The 20,923-nt window shown below is 43.1% G+C and overlaps 1 protein-coding gene across 6 annotated transcripts in view; it reads left to right on the forward strand.

The window, feature by feature from the left end:
* LOC130201922 (protein unc-79 homolog) overlaps positions 1–20,817 on the forward strand; it is a 29,627-nt gene extending 8,810 nt beyond the window's left edge. For 2 of the 6 annotated variants that reach the window (XM_056427132.1, XM_056427133.1), the window contains 34 exons: positions 365–580; positions 1,222–1,449; positions 1,767–1,908; positions 2,216–2,295; positions 2,384–2,532; positions 3,152–3,309; positions 4,859–5,040; positions 5,142–5,343; positions 5,480–5,662; positions 6,629–6,697; positions 7,134–7,423; positions 8,092–8,274; positions 8,411–8,573; positions 8,829–8,978; positions 9,076–10,293; positions 11,330–11,431; positions 14,479–14,595; positions 14,794–14,896; positions 14,988–15,128; positions 15,240–15,278; positions 15,399–15,511; positions 15,694–15,779; positions 16,149–16,322; positions 16,618–16,686; positions 16,822–16,932; positions 18,176–18,280; positions 18,390–18,467; positions 18,592–18,681; positions 18,799–18,974; positions 19,272–19,455; positions 19,563–19,766; positions 19,896–19,973; positions 20,063–20,104; positions 20,207–20,817. In XM_056427132.1, the coding sequence (XP_056283107.1) occupies positions 365–580; positions 1,222–1,449; positions 1,767–1,908; positions 2,216–2,295; positions 2,384–2,532; positions 3,152–3,309; positions 4,859–5,040; positions 5,142–5,343; positions 5,480–5,662; positions 6,629–6,697; positions 7,134–7,423; positions 8,092–8,274; positions 8,411–8,573; positions 8,829–8,978; positions 9,076–10,293; positions 11,330–11,431; positions 14,479–14,595; positions 14,794–14,896; positions 14,988–15,128; positions 15,240–15,278; positions 15,399–15,511; positions 15,694–15,779; positions 16,149–16,322; positions 16,618–16,686; positions 16,822–16,932; positions 18,176–18,280; positions 18,390–18,467; positions 18,592–18,681; positions 18,799–18,974; positions 19,272–19,455; positions 19,563–19,766; positions 19,896–19,973; positions 20,063–20,104; positions 20,207–20,395 (5,814 nt within the window). In that variant the 3' untranslated portion in view covers positions 20,396–20,817. Of the gene's footprint in view, positions 1–364; positions 581–1,221; positions 1,450–1,766; positions 1,909–2,215; positions 2,296–2,383; positions 2,533–3,151; positions 3,310–4,858; positions 5,041–5,141; positions 5,344–5,479; positions 5,663–6,628; positions 6,698–7,121; positions 7,424–8,091; positions 8,275–8,410; positions 8,574–8,828; positions 8,979–9,075; positions 10,294–11,329; positions 11,432–14,478; positions 14,596–14,793; positions 14,897–14,987; positions 15,129–15,239; positions 15,279–15,398; positions 15,512–15,693; positions 15,780–16,148; positions 16,323–16,617; positions 16,687–16,821; positions 16,933–18,175; positions 18,281–18,389; positions 18,468–18,591; positions 18,682–18,798; positions 18,975–19,271; positions 19,456–19,562; positions 19,767–19,895; positions 19,974–20,062; positions 20,105–20,206 lie in introns of all 6 variants that reach the window. The other 4 variants (XM_056427134.1, XM_056427130.1, XM_056427129.1 and 1 more) reach the window with 4 other exon arrangements.
* The last annotated feature ends 106 nt before the right edge of the window (positions 20,818–20,923 follow it).

The raw sequence follows: 20,923 nt of genomic DNA on the forward strand, positions 1-20,923 counted from the left end.
TTATATTGTTTCCCAAGTTTAAGTGTCACTTTATGTTTGTTTGTTGACTACCTAAATAGCCCTTTAAATAAATAAAGAAGTTGATATTTCGTATATGTTTTACACAGTAAAAAACAGCCTGGGGTCAAATTTACAAATGTATAAGTTGTGTACAGAACATTGAAAACATATCATCATGTGAATTTTAGGTTTTTCCAGTTGTCCCCAATAAATGAGGAAAAGTCATGAAATATGAAGCAAAAAAAATGTCAATCATTTTTTGAGAGACGTTAAACATTGAATGGGATCAAATTGACCCCAAAGGTAACAGGAGGGTCAAGTGAAACACATGACATGTATATAGCGATGTGCTCTTTGTCTGTAGGTGAGTGTGGTGTCAGATCCAGGACGCCGTGGGCAGCCCAACACCCTCAGTCCGTTCCCCAGCCCCTTCAGGAGCCTGTTCCGCAGCCCCCTGCGCTGCAGCCCCTTTAAAAACCTGGGTCACGCCACCGGCAACTGCGCTCTGGATCTGGACTGCGACGATGATGACATGAACCTCGGCTGCTTCATCCTCATGTTTGACCTCATCCTTAAGCAGGTAGCCACACAGATATAGTGATCATTTTATTCCTCGAGGGACTATTTCTGATGCCCAATAGCGATGATACATCTCAAAAATATTATTATTGTTATAATAATACATAGTAAACTAGAACAGGCACTCGGTAGAGTGCATACCTTCGCATATCACAAGATTGGGCATTGAATTATGAACATTTTGGCATTAGTTGCCAATTGGATAAAAATTGATTATGGTAAAAGAATATTTTGACCTTTCCATGACCTTGACCTTGACCTTTGACCCGATCGATCCCAAAATCTAATCAAATGGTCCCCGGATAATAACCAATCATCCCACCAATTTTCATGCGATTCGGTTTAATACTTTTTGTGTTATGCGAATAACACGCATACAAATAAATAAATAAATAAATACACAGCGATCAAAACATAACCTTCCGCATTTTCAATCCGAAGGTAATAAACGTCTTATTGCAAACACTATCATATTGTATTACTAAACTGAAGTGCACACAGTCTAAAAACAATTCTTCTTCTTCTTCTTCATTCATATAGAGAATAATGACAATAATGCTCACAGGTGGGATCTCGCGATGTGTGTGTTGTGCTCCGCTTTTTGTTCCCCGGTTTTGATGGTCGTATCCCCCACTGCCCCAGATGGAGCTCCAGGATGACGGTGTGATGCTGGGTCTAGACAGCAGCCTGGGCAAGGACATTGTGGGCATCATCAACAACGTCTTCCAGGCCCCGTGGGGGGGCTCACACACCTGTCAGAAGGAGGAGAAGGCCCTGGAGTGCAGCCTGTGCCAATCCAGTATCCTGTGCTACCAGCTGGGCTGTGAGCTCCTGGAGAGGCTGACCCCCCGAGAGGAAATTCGTATTGTGGTGAGACACAGCATGACGTTGTATGCATCTAATATCAATGCACCTTGTGCATTAATGTAAGGCTTTGAATATAAGCTCCCATGGCCACCACCACAATGCCACAAACACCACAGTGCTACTGTTGTGGTGGATAACACAACCAACATGTTCACACATCGTTTCAATCTCTGCCTCTCTTTGTTTTTGTCAATTTACAAATAGGTGGTTGTAAAATTACTTGTGAATGACGCGAATGCATTTTACGCTCAGCTGAATGACTGATGATTATATAAATCATATGAAGGAGATGTTTTGAAAGTGTCTGCTTTGCTCTACAGGAACCTACAGATAGTTTGGAGGAAACCTTGCTCATGGGTCAGACTGATTTCTCCCTTGGTGCGGAGACTGGACATTTGGAAGGAGAAAACCCAAGTGGCGCGCACCCTGACAACCCTACGAACCATTCTCCTGATGACCCATGTGTGTATCAGTTCTGTATTTGTCAGCCATAACACAATATAATGTAATTCATTGTTAACTGCCAGAGGATTACTATAAATACTTACAGCAATAATTCAGCATTTCGGGAAATACATGTGTGTCGTAGCTAAGCTGCTAGCTGGAGCTTTGTATTTAAAGGAATAGTTCAACATTTTGGGAAATGTGTTTTTTTGCTGTTTTCAGTCATTATGCTAAGCTAAGCTAACTGACTTCAACCACGCCTGTCATCGTGCGAGTAAGTAAAGATAAAGTTGAGTTGTTTCTAACACTGCTCTCTTCCCTTCAGCCATGAAGAGTAACTCTGATAAGAAGTTCTCCTACCAGCAGCTTCCTGTGTCTTTGAAGCTCATATACACCATTCTGCAGGTACTTGGATATTAAAACTGATGCACATATAGGCTGTGATGTATTTTAGTGCGGTACACATCGAGTCACACATCTCCTCTGTATTCAGGAAATGTCCAAGTTTGAGGAGCCGGACATCTTGTTCAACATGCTGAACTGTCTGAAGATCTTGTGTCTCCATGGAGAGTGTTTGTACCTGGCCCGCCAGGACCACCCCCTGTTTCTGGCCTACATCCAGGAGAAAATGCTCATCCCGAGGTGTGTGGTGACAGTTCATTTAATCAAAATGATTGTTAAATTGTTGTATTTGTTTGTTTGTGTATTTTATTCAGTCAATCAAATCAAATACAATACAATATTATCCTATATAATATACAAAAGAGAAAGACTGAAAAGGTATAGGTAGAAGCAAAAAATGCTTACAAATTCCTATCCTAAATTGAAATAAAAATAAATCAGAAAATTAACATAAAATAAAGAAGAAAATAAAACAACAAAAAACAATAAACAAAATAAAAAACTAAATATATTTATATATACTACCACATACATCTTCCATATTAATACGTTTTTAATTACATTTATAACTCTCAAGAATTGTTTAATAAATAATTCCCTTGAAAACCAAAAAGGAGTTCACCATTCTTACATCCATTTCAACATTATTCCATAATTGGACTCCTACAACAGAAATACATCTTCTTTTAATCCCTTTTTTAGCCTTTTGTACCGTGAATTTACAAACATCTCTCAAATCATATTTACACTCATGTATTGAAAATAAACTTTGTACACAGTCTGGCAGTGACTTTGCCTATTTAACCAACTCCTTGACAGCAGTGTGTGTGTGGGTCTAAATTGTTGTTCTTTGTTTCAGTCTGTGGTCCATGTTGAAGTCAGAGTTCTGCCAGCTGGCCTCCCTGGCTGTGCCTCAGCTTCTCCACGCCCTGTCTCTGTCGCACGGGGCGGACATCTTCTGGAACCTCATCAACACGAACTTTAACAGCAAAGACTGGAAAATACGATTTGAAGCAGGTGGGAGATAAGCTTATGGCATAAAATCACAAATGTTGTGTATCTGATATCTGCCTTTTGCTTCTCAAGAAGTGTACAACAGAAGTATTTATACCCCGTCAGGATTTGACGAAACCGTCCGTATTTGTTTGTATTTAATCATTTTTAACGCAAAGTGGTTTTAGTTGTTTACGAACGAACCGTTAGATGAATACCCCCACCCAATCTGCTGACGTAATATAAACCACTGCCTGCCCACATCTCCTCCTTCTGTTGTCATGGTTACCGTATGGCTCAAACAGGCGGGATAGAGGAGTTGTGGGATTGATACGGCTTTCTCGCCTCGTGACAGAGAGGAGCTGGATGACCTTGATACAGAGGCAGAGGACAGGGCCTCAGACTCAATGTCACACATTGAGTCTGAGGGAAACAGGAGAACAATTCAATTGACAATAGCCCCAAACATACAGGAAACATTAAAATGTGTAGTAATTAGGTTATATAATTGTATATAAATATCCTAGAAACTAATATAGTATGTATGAATATAGATCCAGTCATTCATCGATCCCAACTAGTGAATGTATGCATTATGACGGGTTCAAATGCTGATGGAATATATCGTGACTACGTGCTCTAACCATGCTACATCCTCTTATTACTAGTGTTGAAACCGATATAACTATTGCCATAAGTCTTACAAATATATTACAATTTATATTTAAAACCTTTCATGTGACCAACAGGCAATGTGGTGCGTCTCTTAACTCCCACACTGACACCTAGTGGTCAGAACACTGGGTGCTATTCATAAGCCCAGAGTGGGGGAACGTTTATGGATTTCTGAATAAAGCGTCTATTTATTTATTTTTATCCATGTGATTCATGATAAATAACACCAATGATTACTGGCAGGATCTTTTTTTAAATTGATTTTAAAATTGATTTTACGCACAGAATATGGGACACGAGTTGTAACGTTATGTATGTGAACTTATGAGCATTATATTATAGAAATGTATTCAATTTTATTTTTACATTTACACCAACAGAGAAAAAATGGCAAATTAGACATTTTTACTATTTTTATACATTTTACATGCCATCCTGCAGATACAGATATTATGTAATTTAAACAGATTTAAAATATATTTCATATTAATATATTTGATTATTCCATTTCTCAGTTAATTAACAAACACTTAATTTTGACACACCCATGCATTAAGTAAAGAAAAATATGATGACTTTGAAATAGTGGCAAAGTAATAGATTATTTTTTAAATGTCATCAATGACCTCATAGCTGATTTGTATATAAGATAGATAAGATAAGATTTTACTTTATTCATCCCTTGGGGGGAAATATCTTGAAGAAGCAGCAAAAATGTTAACATATATAAAATAAAATAAAATAAAATACCAGGGAAGGACATATTACATTTAAGAATTTAAATTTAGGAATTAAAATGTCATTATTGCCAGACATGCAGGAGCGTAGTCTCTTTTTATTGTGTAACCATGTGTCGCTGATGATGTTCCTGTCCACTTATTCTCATGAATATTCCCAGTGGAGAAGGTAGCGGTCCTGTGTCGATTCCTGGATATCGGCGCGGTGACGAAAAACCACTTGCTGAAGTATTCCTTGGCCCACGCTTTTTGCTGCTTACTGGCCTCTGTGGAGGACGTGAACCCAGCTGTGGCCACCCGAGCCCGACTGCTGCTGGACACCATCAAGAGGCCAGCCCTGCAGGTTGTTAGCCCCCAATTAAAGTCAGATGACTTATTTGATTTGAATGCTGCATATATACATTCATGTTCCGCTGTATATTTACATGTGTGTGTGTTATACAGGGGTTATGCCTGTGCCTGGATTTCCAGTTTGACACTGTTGTGAGGGATCGGCCGATTATCCTCAGCAAGCTCCTGCTGCTGCACTTCCTGAAGAAAGACATCCCCGCGCTGAGCTGGGAGTTCTTTGTCAACCGCTTTGAAACATTATCTCTAGAGGCTCAATTACACCTGGACTGCAACAAGGAGTTCCCTTTCCCTACGAGTATGTCGCCACTATTTCCTCATTCAGAGTGTTTACAGCTGCTTCACCTGCTCTGCACTTTTCTTGACAGACTATTTATTGTGACGTAAAACTCACACCCTAATTGTGTTTCATATTACCATCCTTCTTTTGACAGCCATCACAGCTGTGCGAACCAATGTAGCCAACCTCAGTGATGCAGCGATGTGGAAAATACGACGCGCCCGCTTTGCCAGGAACCAGCAGAAGAGTGTGCGTTCCCTCCGTGACAGTGTGAAGGGAGGCCCAACCGAGTCGAAACGGGCATTCTCACTCCCCGAGTGCCTGAGCAACCGAATCCGTGAGTAGCACTGATCAGTCTAAGTAGAATCTGAACCTGCATCACTTATTAGAAAGTGATGCAGACCGTGTTTACTACTTTAACCCTCCTGTTACCTTCACATTTACTAACATATTTTACCCTCGGGGTCAATTTGACCCCAGCAATTAAAACCTCCAGAAAATTATTAGAATTAATATTGCTTCCCAAGTTTAAGTGTGAGGTACTTTATGTTTGTTTGTTGACTACCTAAATAGCCCTTTAAATATATAAAAAAGTTGATATTTCTTATATGTTTGACAGTGAAAAACAGCCTGGGGTCAAATTGACCCCAAAGAACACCGACGTTAAACATTGAATGGGGTCAAATTGACCCTTAAGGTAACAGGAGGGTTAAATGCCTCATAGGTGCTTTGTTTGACTTGAAATTACAGGTTCAATCCATGACTTTATTTTAAATAAATGTATTTTAACTTGGTAGAGAAGCACCTGACACTGTCTGCATTGTCCTCGTGTGGGGATCGTTGCACATTCCCTATTCTTCGTGGGAGAAATCAAATGCGTTCTTATTTGCAAATACAATTTGACCAAATTCGACCCATTTTCTTAATGTTTCTCTCGCTTCTTTGTTGCCAATGTTCATCACACTTCAACATCTAAATAGGGCTTTGTGTTAATAAAGGAGGAACTCCCAACCCTTGTTATTATGTTGAGATGTCGCTCTGCACAGAAAGCTCTCTTTTGGAGCTTTTGGGAGATGCTACTTGTGTTGGCTTCAAACGCTGAGATTTCATATTTGTGATTGGACCTACTTCTTCAAAACACTTTGATTTTACACTCTATCGAGACCATATGGTGTGTTTTTCTTTGTGTGTTTATGTCTGTGTGTGTGTGTGCACATGTGTTGGGGGACGATCTAGCTCACACATGTATCCTCTACTCCCTTGTACATTCTCCTTAATTGTGTTCTTCGTATGTGGTTTTTAGCTCTAAGGCTTACGAGGCAAGAGCACTCTGCCCCGACACTGGGAGATATGATAGAGAAAGTCCTGCCAGGTAAATAACAACCTAAATCTGAAACATTAGTCTTCATGATTATATTAGAGGAGAATGCAGAATGATAAGCAATGTGAAATGATGACGGAAAATATGAAAAAGCAACGTTTGCTCTCATTGGTTTTTCATCCTGTTCACACCAATTGTGCCACAGGGTATAGATACATAACATGACTTGAAATACCATAACATTGCAACGATCTTGCTAACAATGAGCTGGTCTTGTTTGTGTTTACCCTGCATCCATTGCACTGATGTGTGTGTATTGCATGATGATGTCTCTGCCTGTCTTGACCGAGCAGTGGGCAGGATGAGTTGACTCCTCCCACCTCTGTGTTGTTCCGCCGCCGCCCCTGCACCCTTTTCCTCTGCCCATCTTCTCCTCTGTCTGTTTCTCAGGACACTTTAACCCTGACGCTTTCAGTCCCTCTTGCAGGCCAGACTCCGTCTCCCGAGGACGACGCTGTCATCCGAGACCTGCTTCCTGAGGACGCGGGTATCGACCACCAGACGGTTCACCAGCTCATCATGGTGCTCATGAAATTCATGGCTAAAGACCAGAGCAGCGCCGAGGCCGACATTGGCAGTGCCAAGGCCTTCAACGCGGTGAAGCGCCACCTGTACGTGCTGCTGGGCTACGACCAACAGGAAGGCTGCTTCATGATTGCGCCCCAGAAGATGCGCACCTCGACCTGCTTCAATGCCTTCATCGCTGGCATTGCACAAGTGATTGACATACACTCGTTTTTGCATGTGTTGGGTATTCTTTGACTGAAGATACAGATTAACCCTCTGGAGTCTGGGCTCATTTTCTCGATTTTACAAAAAAATGTAAATTCACCTTTTAAAGGCTTTTGCATGTGACACATACTCATGTGTTATACATCAAACATTCCAGAATATTCCCAGCTCTCTATATAATGAGGCACAATTGTCCTCAGGCACAAGTGTAAAGAGAAAATATGGCCCTAAAGCTGAAAATTGAAGTTTGATTTTTCATAAATTCTTCACATCTCTTTTGAAAACACACCTTTACTCATGTGGACGAACTGTTTTGGTGTTTGAAATTGGTTTACCAAAGGTCCAAGTTCACAAAAGCAGTGAAATATCCAAATACAATGCTAGATACATGTAAACAAATGTCTAAAACCAAATGTAGTTTTATCGTTTTTTGAGTAGAAATGATGTGGTCCGTCAGACCATTCACCAAAATGATAGGAATGGAACTGAGAAATAAGGTAAAATAAAAAATAAATATTAAAAAAAACGGAAACAGTGAAAAACGCGGTGCTGCGGGCGTCGACTTCAAAGGGTTAACTGGTATTTTCAATAGAACATTAAGAAGAATATGGCAGTACAACATGAATGCTGAGGAATTGAACTGTCTCCTTCAGGTGATGGACTGCAATATTGGTTTGGGGAAGCAGCTGCTTCCCCTGGTGGTCCAGGTGTTGAAGTACTGCACGTGTCCCCAGCTGAGACACTATTTTCAGCAGCCGCCTCGATGCTCTCTCTGGGCCTTGAAGCCACACATCAGACAGATGTGGCTCAAAGCCCTGCTAGTTATCCTCTATAAGGTATTATTACTGGATGTTAACGAGATTTATTTGCATGGATTATTCTTTCAGTTTCCTAGATGATGTGTTTTTTCAGTCTCTTGCTTTTACATATTCTCTTGCTTTCAAGCGTATAATATATTTCTATGCATCGCAGTACCCTTACAGAGACATGGATGGGAGTAAAGTGGTCCTCCATCTGATCCACATCACCATCAACACGCTGAATGCCCAGTATCACAGCTGTCGTCCCCACGCTACAGCAGGACCGCTCTACAGCGACAACTCGAACATGAGTCGCTACAGCGAGAAAGAAAAAGGTGAATCAAATTAGAGTATGTTTTTCATATCAACACCAGACTTCGAAAATGATAAATTGCTGATTTTAGCTGTAACTTCTGACAGAGGATATCATTTATGAATGCAGATTAGGACAACAATTTGGACGATAAAACGTCCGTGCAGGTTATAATGTCGAGCTTAAATGACAGTCTTCCCTGTGAATGCATCCTTCTGCGGGTATTTGTTTGGCTCTTAAATACAGCACTGATGTCGAAAAAATGTCTCCATCTTAGAAGAGGACAGTGTATTTGATGAGTCAGACGTCCATGACACGCCGACTGGTGCCGCGAACAAGGAGTCACAGACCTTCTTTGCCCGCCTGAAGAGGATTGGCGGTGGAAAATCTGTGAAGTACCAGCCGGTAGAGCTGAACGCCAAGAAAAGTAAGAAGCAGAGGCTTTCATCGGATAACAGCAGAAACATATTATTGAGATTGAAGGGAAGTCTCACTTTATCTGAGTCTCATTTCTTGTGTATCAGGTGAAATTGAGCTGTCTGACAGCATTCTGCACTGCGTGAGGGAGGAAAGCACCAGGAAGAAGCGCTTGCAGGCCATGCACAAGCACAAGTCTCTGGACATTTCCAACACTGACTCCATCCTTTTCAATCTGGACGAACACAGACGCAAATCCTGCATCGATCGCTGTGACATGCAGGCGGCCCCGGTGATTCCGCCTCCGTCCTCGGCAACGAGGCGCGGCAAGCATCACGGCAAAGGATCGTCTGACGGCTCTTCGGGTCGGGCGGAGGGCAGCGAGGCCCCGGACCGGCGGGGTTCCAAGCCTGTCATCCCAGAGGTCCGCCTCAGCTGCATGGAAACCTCCGAGGACAAGTTGGACCTGAGCTCACTCGGAGGATCCGCTCAGGGGAAGGAGGACCAAGACCTCATTGACCTCTCCTCTGACTGCACTTCCATTCCAGAGAAGCACTCACTGCTCTCCATGTCCGACAACGACTCCTTGGTGTTTGAGCCGTTGCCTCCTCTGAGGATCGTCGAGAGCGACGAGGAGTTCGACCTTACCGCCACCATAGCGTCCGAGTTCAACGGGAGTCCGAAGTTCTCGGTGTCCCCGGTTAGCGGCAAGACTTTGCGACTGTCTCCTGTGGTGCAGGTGAGCGTCGAGGATTGTTCTCGTGACATGACGAGCCCAGACCTGCTGACGGGAGTGGGGGGCTCAGCGTGTGTGGCAGAGAAGCCAACCCGCGTGACTCAGAGCGCCTCCATGGACTTCTCTGACCAACTGGAAGATGTCGGACAAGAAAGCCCGATGACCCTGAAGCAGAAGAGGGACCTGCTGAGGAAGACACCCAATATCCTTGACTCCTCCCTCGATGACATGTGCGAGGAGGTAAAGTCCGGGATTGGACCGGGGACCAGTCCCTCTGGCCGGTCGATCTTCTTGGACATCCCAGAGGACAAAGCAGAGCCTCTCTCCTCACCAGAAAAAAGCAAGAGCGAAAGCAACGTTGAAGAAGAGGATGGGGATGATGAAGAGGACGACGACATGGGCGACGAAGTGGACAGCGACCAAAAGCCTGAGCACGCGGATGACAATGACGAGGCAGAGTTTAAAATCCAGATCGTTCCTCGACAGCGGAAGCAGAGGAAGATAGCGGTGAGCGCCATCCAGAGGGAATACCTGGACATCACCTTCAACATGTTCGACAAGCTGGCCGGTGAGCAGACCACCGAAACCGGTAAGAAGGAAGGTCGGATCAAGGTCACTCTCATTTTCAATATTACTTTTCGGAACATTGTGGTGGGAAATGTGTACGTCAACCATTTAACCTACAATAATGTTCACTAAACTTAAAGGACCGTGGCATTATTATCCTTTCCAAATACAAGGCCATTTTCTACAAATCATCCAGACTTTAACCCTTTTACAAACACCGTTAATGTGTTTTAGAATCACATTTCGCCCATTGTTATAGACAGCCACTGTTTACATTTACAATAGAAAAAATGGAGACTGACATCACTTGCAGATCGCATCACGGCCTCCTGACGTAATCACGGACCTCCTCACAGCTTATGTTCCAATAAACTGATTTTCTCGTCAATCTGCACTTTATATACATGACTACATATTGACAACACAGCATTGACTACAATGACTACAGGCCTAATGGTTGCTGTGATGGATAGCACAATTCAACTAACGACAACTGATTGATTTTCACACCATATTCCAAATAAAATGGAAGCCAATGGCAGTGATAGGAAGCCTTCGACAATGGACACTATGCATGTAAAGGACACATGCGTTTCCTATAGAGATGAATATTGCCAACACATGTGTTTACTCCTTATATTTATTTTGATATAAGTGTCGTCTGAACATCTGCAGGCTGCCTCATATCTGTATTTAACCATCCAGTCCAGCTGTGCAGTGTCCTGTGGTTTGTTTCTATGTACGTGCTCGCGCCTCCTTTCCCGTCATCCTAAAGCTCCAGATGTTTTACGGAAACGATGTAATACGACTTCACATAAAAGAAGTAGAGGAACCAAAGCAAAGTTCAAACTGCAAACTGTGATTTTCAAAAATGTAAACTGGTGGTGCGAGAAACAAAACACTAAACTTCACAGAAATTGGTCTGAAATCAACTACAACCGCAATTCCCTAATTTTAGCAAAAGTGGTGCTTATTACTACTGAATGTCCATATCTTATAAAATGGCATATGTTGTGATGCCAAAGCCCCGCCCTTTATTTACCCATATTGCCTTGCAGATCACAAAGTTCTGTCTACATTGGAAAAGCCACGAGAGTCGGCCTCAGCTCCAACGCTCGAAGCTGCTATGCCTGAAACAAGCCACCGCTCTTCAGTATCAAGTAGGATCCAAATACTTTGCTTCTTAGTCCCCTATTAACCTCATTCAATGTGTGGTATCATTATGAGGGCCATAATTTCACAATTTTGAGATTGTTTACATGTCATCTCATATATATGTTCTTTAATGCGACAAACAAATTATCTTGGAGCTGGAAGTATCCATATTATATACACTACCGTTCAAAATTTTGGGGTCACCCAGACAATTTCGTGTCTTCCATGAAAAATCACACTTTTATTTATCAAATGAATATAAAATGTAGTCAAGACATTGACAAGGTTAGAAATAATGATTAATATTTGAAGTATTAATTTTGTTCTTCAAACTTCAAGCTCAAAGGAAGGCCAGTTGTATAGCTTATATCACCAGCATAACTGTTTTCAGCTGTGCTAGCATAATTGCACAAGGGTTTTCTAATCAGATATTAGTCTTCTAAGGCGATTAGCAAACACAATGTACCATTAGAACACTGGAGTGATCGTTGATGGAAATGGGCCTCTATACACCTATGGAGATATTTCATTAGAAACCAGACACTTCCACCTTGAATATCAATTTACCACATTAACAATGTATAGAGTGTATTTTTGATTAATTTAATGTTATCTTTATTGAAAAAACAGTGCTTTTCTTTGAAAAATAAAGACATTTTTTAAATTTTTTTAATATGTTTTATTGATTTTCAGTTTTTATCCCACCAGGGAAGAGGATTCACACTTGTCTCAGGGCAATTACAGATTGAAATTTAAAACCTCATTCCCGACCCCACCCCACCCCACCCACCAATTGTAGGGTTACAGGCTACAGAACTTATACAATACATTCAGGTAATTTCAGGTACATTCAGGAGACGAAAATGTAAACAGAATCAAATAATAATAATCAAATAATTACATTAATCCATCAGGTAATGTAAAGCAATTTGGAAATGAAAATTAACAAAGTGAGAAGTTGCATGTCAAAAAGAGTGAGTAATGGCTAAAGGACAAAAAACAAAAATAGAAAAAACAAAAAACAGAAAAAACAACAAGGGGAGGGGAGGGAGGGAGGGAGGGGGGATGCTCACTGTTGCTATGGAGCGGATCCACCTTAGTCTATGTCGAGAGGTTCTTGTAAGGAGTCGTAGTATTCTAGAAAAGGTCTCCATACTTTACTAAAGGTTTGGGAAGACACTCTGAGGGTATATTTGATTTTTTCAAGTGTCAGGAAATACATGACATCTTTGATCCAGTGGGGGAACGATGGGGGGGCGCGCTGCTTCCATCTCAGAAGGATCAAACGTCGAGCAAGAAGCGTTGTGAAGGCTATGATCACATTGGCTTTATTTGGTAAACGGGTACGGACTTCCTCTGGAATTAAGCCAAAGAGTGCGCAAATTGGGTCTGGGTCAAATTGAGCCGCAAACATCTCACCATAAGCTTTAAAAATAGTTAACCAAAAGTTGGCGAGTTTAGGGCATAGCCAGAACATGTGCAACAAGTCTGCTGGCTGGCCTCTACATCGAGGACATAATGGGTCAGAGTTAGGGTACATTTTTGCCAGTCTAGCATTAGAGTAATGCGCCCTGTGTACCACTTTCAGCTGTATTAAGTTGTGTTTAGCGGATGTAGATGATGTGTATATCAAATCTAAAATAGAGTCCCATTGGTCATTTGTTATAACCACTCCAAGATCAGAGTCCCAGGCCATTCTTACATTTTCCAAGGAGTGTGGGTTGATATCATTAATGAGCCCGTAAATTTGGGATATCAATCCTCTACTATTCGGGTTCAGTTCTAGGAGGCTGTCAACATGAGATTTCAAGGGCTTGTTTGGAAAAGAGTTAAACGTGTTTCTTACAAAGCTCCTGATCTGCAAGTAGCGGAATAAATTGTTCTTCGGTAGATCATAGTTTTGCGATAATTGGGAGAATGAAGCAAACGTGTCTTCTATGTATAAATTATGGATTGATCTAATCCCTTTGTCAAACCACAGACCAAATGCGTTATCTGTACATGAGGGAGTAAACATAAGGTTACATTTAATGGGGGAGCGGGTGGAGGCTGCTTGCAGCCCAAAATGTCTCCTAAACTGAGCCCATATTCTTATTGTGTGATTTACTATTATGTTTGTACTCAAGTTATTGCTAAGAAGAGGCAGGGCTGCACAGACCACTGAGCTGAGATGGTGCTGGTAGGAGGAGAATTCTATTTGTACCCAGTCCGCCTTTCCCTCAATTGGACTGTCTTCACACCAGTGTAGTAGCTTCTGGATATTGCATGCCCAATAGTAAAGGAGAAAATTAGGTAAAGCTAAGCCTCCCGCTCACTTTGGTCTTTGGAGTTGAGTTTTGCTGATCCGACTAGGTTTGGTCCCCCATATGAACGAGATTATATTTTTATCAAGATTTTTAAAGAAAGATTTTTTAATCAGGATAGGAATATTTTGAAAGAGATATAAGAATTTGGGTAATACTATCATTTTAACTAGGTTAACACGACCCACTAATGATAATGGTAATGAGGCCCAGCGAGTCATATCCTGTTTGCATTTATCCAAAAGGGTAATATAGTTATTTTTAAAAGTAGAGTGGAAGGACCGCGTGACCTCAATCCCCAAGTACCTAATGCCATCCCGGGCCACCTTAAAGGGGAAAAGGCTGGAGGGGAGTGCCTCTGCTTCAGAGTTTAGAGGGAAAAGTTCGCTTTTTTGCAAATTTATAAAGACATTTCTAAGTGACCCCAAACTTTTGAACGGTAGTGTACATCCATAAATATTGTTTGGCATCCCATCATAAAGCCATTAAAATCCCTCTGACAAATGCAGAAACATCTTTTTCGAAATAGCTTCACTCTAAATGGTACGTTGCTCTTTAATGGTGAAGTCTCTCAAACGGACTAAGTGCTTCACTTAATTGTGTCCTCGTGATATTCAAAGATCATACCGATAGTCTTTCCATGTGTGTCGTACCTATTTCTTTGTAACCACACACACACTTGATGGTCGTGCTGAAACGGTCTTCGGAGGTACTTCACCCCAGGTGTCGTTTCTGTGTCCGACCTTTAGCTCAGTACCGTCAGGTGAAGCGCGGCTCCCTGGGAGCTCTGACCATGAGCCAGCTCATGAAGAGACAGCTGGAACACCAATCCAGTGCGCCACACAACATCAGCACCTGGGACACGGGTCAGTCACTTAAGACTTCTCTTTATCCTGTCATGACCCCTTGAGACATATGGACATACAGTAGTAACATATTGCATCCACAGGAATCAAATCAAGTAAATATTCCTCATTGACCTCGTTCTACATCTCATACTTCTAAACTTTACCAAAAGCCTTCAATTCATTTTCTTAATCACTGGCATTCTTCATTTTCTCCAGGGCCTACCAAAACCAGCCTGCTCTCTGCACCCAGCACAGTCAGCATGTTTGTCCCTGCGCCCGAAGAGTTCATCGACGAGCAGCCGACCACGATGTCCGACAGGTGAATTCATCGATCGATCGGCAGCTGCACTTGTCTTACAACCGGTGATCGTAACGCTTCGTCTTGCCCGGTGGATTGTGCGCCGTCCCAGGTGTCGGGACTGTGCAGCCGTGCTGGAGGAGTACGACGAGGAGACCCTCGGCCTCGCCGTGGTGGTTCTCTCCATGTTCATCCACCTCAGCCCGGATTTGGCGGCACCGATGCTCCTCGACATCATGCAGTCGGTGGGCCGGTACGACTGCTCCCGCAATCTACATCCACACAGCGATTCACCTTTCAATGAAGTTTGAGAACTCATGCACGATTCAACCCCAAGCACTAATCCTGCTTTAACTTCTTTCAGGTTGGCTTCTAGTGCCAATTTCTCTGGACAAGCTGAGAGGTATGAAAACATTTAAAATTGTCGTACCACTGTTCCCTGTGCTTATGCCTGGGTTTAATAATAAATGTGAAGTGTGGCCGCATGTCCAACACAGCCTTTCTTCTGTCGATATTTTTGCAGTATGTTGATCCCAGGGAATGTAGCAGGTGTAGCGAAGCAGTTCCTCCGCTGTATGTTCCACCAGCTGGCCCCGAATGGCATCTTGCCCCAACTCTTCCAGAGTAACATCAAAGGTCTGCTCATCACACTGACTGCAAAAGTCCTTCAAATGTACCTGCATTGTTCAGACACTCAAAGCATTCCCGACTGCTCATTTATGTGTGTGCTGACCTTGTTGTACTATGTTTTATAACCTGTAGCAGATGCATATTTGAATGATTTAATGCACATTCAGTCTATCTTTCTTTTTTTGCAGATGGAAGTTTTTTGCGAACACTTGCCTCGTCCCTGATAGATTTTAATGAATTGAGTTCTGTTGCTGCCCTCAACATGCTTCTCGAGGTGGGGTTGTGTTCTTCTTCGTGTAATCGTGTTGCGTCATTTCACCAGCAGGAGGAGCTCTTGTCAAAGCAAAAGCTTTTCTGGTTACAGCCACATGAGCAGCATAAGCCCATCTAAAACAACACACCATCAAGGAAACCTGACTGACTCTTCACCAGTGTAGCAGTTTATTGCTACTAAAGTTAACTAAATGCCACCGATAGGAAACCCATCGATGCATGAGCTCATCCAAGCAACCGCTTGTGCTCCAGTGTCTCATCACGAGCGTTGTGACTGATCAAGACTGAATGATCAGTTAAATGGAAATATCTGCGCTTGTAGAATTTGATGACATAACCCTGCTATGCTTTATGCCTCGGTGCCCTGCAGGGTTTGAACAACAAGAAGAGTCTACCAGCAGGGGGCACAATGCTGCACTGCCTCGACAACATTGCCACCTTCATGGAGGCTCTTCCCATGGACTCTCCTAGCAACCTGTGGACAACCATCTGCAACCAGTTCCAGACCTTCCTCACCAAACTGCCCTCTGTGCTTCCTCTGAAAGTAGATATCGACTCTCCCGTTCACTTAGTCATGCTCCGATATGGTCTAATAGGATTATGGCTGGAGGAAAAAGCATCTCGCAGTGCCCTTGTCGGATTCAATAGCATAGATGTAGTTGATTTGACTCTGGCAATTTTGACCTCTGAGGTCAAATTAATGTACTCTAATCGATTTATCACTGCACACACATTTAATGTCCGGGAATACGGCGATGCACCATGGAGTACATTTGAACGTTTGCGTTTCAAAACCTACTGATAGTCAAGATTTCTTTGCAATATGTGTGTCTCATCAGTGTCCCATGGATTCCAGTTTGAGGATAATAATTTGTCTACTGAAAATCCCAACGACAAATGCAACCCGGGTGAGCCACCCTAGATCAGAACTTAATTTACTGACATGACCAAATGATGGCCTTTAATGTCTGACCCTCTCTTCTTCTTCTTCTTCTTCTTCTTCTTCTTCTTCTTCTTCTTCTTCTTCTTCCTCCACACTACAGAGCCTCCTGGAGCCTTTCTCCAAGCTACTGAGTTTTGTCATGCAGTATGGCACGTTCAGCCTCTCCTACCTCGTAGAACTATGCGGACTGTGTTACAAAGGCTTCAACAAGGTACTCTTGAGTGTATTTACATATAATCTTTCTGTGTAGGTAGAGTTTAATATGGAGGAATGAAGCCTGTGTTTACATCCCGTGTTTGTCTTGAAAGAGTTAAACCTTTTAAACTAATCTGCAGTGTTGAAAATGTTGAGCTGCTCCTGTGCGCAGGCCTCTCACTTATCACTCTGTTGCTGCTACACCGACTTCCCTGACTCTCCAGTCAGCCAGAAAAGTGGCCATGTGTCACATATGATGAAGTAGGCTGCCAGCTAGTATTGATTAACATGATTAGTTGGCGTGCGAGGGCCGGCCGTGTGTTTCTGAGTGGCTGTCTCAGACAGAGATGGAGCCAGGGCTGTCTGCACTGTTGGGCCAGATGGATCCTCAGTCCTCCACCACTGGCAGCGCTGCATGCTTTATGTCTCCTGCAGTATTGATTTTCTACACCCTCTTTAATTCTTCATCGTATAACATCCGCTTTTCAAAACCCAGAGTCACTATGAGCAATCGCTTTGGGAACCTCTCCTGTGCCGTCAGAGACGAGAGGTTTCTGGGAAGCGCAGCTCAGTTATCTTTGGAGGTCAGGTTTTGACTCATGTTGGCTAGACCTACTAAAGTTTGTCACGCCATTTGTCACAGGCGGCCGCGATGGGAGCCAAAAGCTACTGGGCTACTGGGCCCCTAGTTTAAGAACCGCCTAGAATTTGCTATTTACAAAACGGACATGCTCCATTAACTTTATTAAGAGAGCGCCGTCCACAGGTATGCGCATTAACAAGCCACGCGGTGAGAGTGGGACGCGTCTCCGCATCCTGTAAGAGCGTAGGAGCATGTGCCTGCGCCTAACATAAGCAAACATGACTGCATAGAGAAAGAGAAAGACAAAGTGGAAGCCAGAAGATGACAGTGTGGTTTGTAAACAGGCAGCTGGGCTTTGTGTGGAAGGGATGAACAAAGAGAGCAGCCTCTCCTCAGGGAGGGAGACGGCAGCCTGACAGCCTCATCTGAGCTGCCTGGGACTCTGGGAGGAGAAATCTGGACTGGCCTAAATCTGCTCCTCAGCTTCACTATTCTGTCTATTCTCTGTCTCCCGGCCTCGCCTCCCTCTCCTCTCGCTGCCTGTCCTTCCTCCTCTATTCAGGCGACAGAGTTTATGCTCTCCTCGCAGCATGAGTAAGGGGGAGCGATGATAGAAAAAGGCAGCCTTGCTGCCGCATCAGTACATTTACTCCACTCTCTATCTCCTCGCATCCAGGAGAGAGATAAGTTCTACATGTCCCGCATTGTGGTGTTAGAGCTTCTGCAGGCTCTCAAGTTCAAGTCTCCTCTGCCTGACACAAACTTGTTACTGCTGGTCCAGGTAAAAAAAAAGAAAATACAGTTTTATGCATTTCAGTTTCCGAGAACCAAATAAATCACAGTGTTTCATCCTGAATGCAAATCTAAAAACCTGCTGTGGAATTTCTCAGTTCGTTTGTGCAGATATTGGTACACGGCTGGCGGAATCCACCATCATCCAAAAGCACATGATCTTCACGCTGCCGGGGGTAAGACGTTAGAAGATGTGTCTTGGGATCGTATTAGAATCCGCCTCGTAAAACAGCGGGAAATAATGAGGGTTCCCCACTGTGATTCCTCCTAAAGGATAAACCGTTTGTTTGTTCACCACAGTGCACAACAGCAGCCATGGAATGCATGAGGCAGTACATAAGTGAAGTCCTGGACTTCATTGCAGATATGCACACGCTAACCAAACTAAAAGTAAGTCTTGTTTTTCAAATGAGCCACATTCGGTATTTAGTATAGTATTTTAGAGGTTTTTTTTCCCTTGCTCATTATGCAGCCTTAACTTCTCCTTACTCCCAATATGTCACTCAGAGCCATATGAAGGCTTGCTGTCAGCCGCTGCATGAGGACACTTTCGGGGGGAACCTGAAAGTGGGCTTAGCGCAAGTCGCAGCCATGGAGATCAGCAAAGGCAATCACCGTGACAACAAAGCTGTGGTCCGTTATCTTCCTTGGCTTTATCATCCTCCGTCCACCATGCAACAAGGGTAAGAATGACACAACTACAGACGTCAGTCCGCCCAAATTACATGAAGACATATGTCCTCGCAAATCTCCAGGTTGTAAGATATCCATGAGGAAAAAGAAAAATAATTCTTCATGGCTAGATAGCACCAGAGATATGTGACAACATATGTTTTTATGTGACTTGGGTGAACACAAAAGTGTGTATGGCTAATTGATAGTGAAACCTTGAGTATAATCATGACAGGTATGTGAATAAATGAATCCAATATACTGTGGGCTGATTTGTGAAACCTAATTTTAATATTTTTTCTCTGCAGGCCAAAAGAATTCATTGAGTGTGTGTCTCACATTCGGCAGCTGTCCTGGCTGCTTCTGGGCTCCCTGACACACTGTGCCCTGCACCAGGGCTCCACCTCCTGTATGCCCATCCCTCTCGATGCTGGGTCCCACATCGCAGATCACCTCATCGTCATTCTCATTGGTTTTCCGGAGCAGTCTAAGGTGTGGCAGAAACAATTCCCTTCAAATGACCCCAGGTTTCATTCATATGATCTATAACCTCCTCACTGGCCTTTTTTCCCGTTTTGGTCTTCACCTCTGCCCCCCAGACGTCGGTGCTGCACATGTGTTCTCTTTTCCACGCCTTCATGTTTGCCCAGCTGTGGACCATCTACTGCGAGCAGGCGGCCGCTGCTCCCTCCTTGCAGAACCACAACCAGACAGAATTTTCATCTAACGCCATTCTCACTGGCCTGGAGTTCTGGAGTCGGGTTACACCCAGCATCCTGCAGCTCATGGCCCACAATAAAGTGGTAAGCGCTCTGCCATTTATTTACTTAGGTAGAAGAAATGTGCCTGAAAATGTGGCGTGTTAGGATGAATCCCAGTTTGATATGCGATAAAGAAACTCACTCTGTGTTGATACATGTTGTCTCTCTTAGATGGTAGAAATGGTGTGTCTTCATGTCATTAGTTTGATGGAAGCCCTGCAGGAGTGCAACTCAACAATCTTTGTCAAGGTTTGCTATAATTCTGGTATTTTTCTACCTGGTTAATATATACCTTAACACATTAAATAATACGCATCGCTTCTCACTCTTTCCTATAGTTAATCCCTATGTGGCTACCCATGATTCAGTCAAACCTTAAGGTAAGTACAACTTTGATGCAGATTAATTAATACAATTGACTATTGACTCATTGTGTGCCGTCGGACTAAAGCCTTGTCACCTTTCATGCTTTCCTTCATCAGCATCTGTCTGCGGGGCTGCAGTTGCGTCTCCAGGCCATCCAGAACCGTGTGAACCACCAGTGTCTGCAGGGCCAGACATCCGGAGCCCCTCCGTTTGCTCTGCGCAAATGGCTGCAGTGCACCCAGTTCAAGATGGCTCAGGTGGAAATCCAGTCATCTGAGGCCGCCTCGCAGTTCTATCCCATGTGACCTGCTCTGCCGTCGCCTTGGGTCCAGTCTGGGTCCTCAGACCTGCATGCATCCTCTCTGGACGAACCCTCTGACCGAAAAAAGGACTCTTGTGTAAACTGATGCTGTGGGATTCATTCGGACTGGATCATGTTCAGCATCTTTCGTGTGATACTTGTATATGTACAGTAAATCTATGCTATTTTAAAGTGCTATCGCTGGAGCTAATAATTAAAAGTTTGGCAGGCTTGTGGGAGATAATTGCATCAGGTGCCTGACTGTTGCGTTCAACAGATTTGAAGAATTTCTATAGACCCATGTTAGTATTGTGAGGGTGTAAAAGCAAATGCTTGTTGAATCTTATATACGCTCACTCTGTTACATTCATATTCTATCACTTTTTAAGTTGCTTGGTTGCAAGCGGGATAATAAAAGTACGATCTTTTCTAAACATTGAGACCACTTTGTCATTTCATATCAAATGCCGAATCCTTCAAAATTCAAATGTGACATTTTACTGCCCTTTGATTGGCTGATGTGGTAAATGTC

This window comes from Pseudoliparis swirei, chromosome 11 (assembly GCF_029220125.1).
Source record: "Pseudoliparis swirei isolate HS2019 ecotype Mariana Trench chromosome 11, NWPU_hadal_v1, whole genome shotgun sequence".
NCBI lineage: Eukaryota > Metazoa > Chordata > Actinopteri > Perciformes > Liparidae > Pseudoliparis > Pseudoliparis swirei.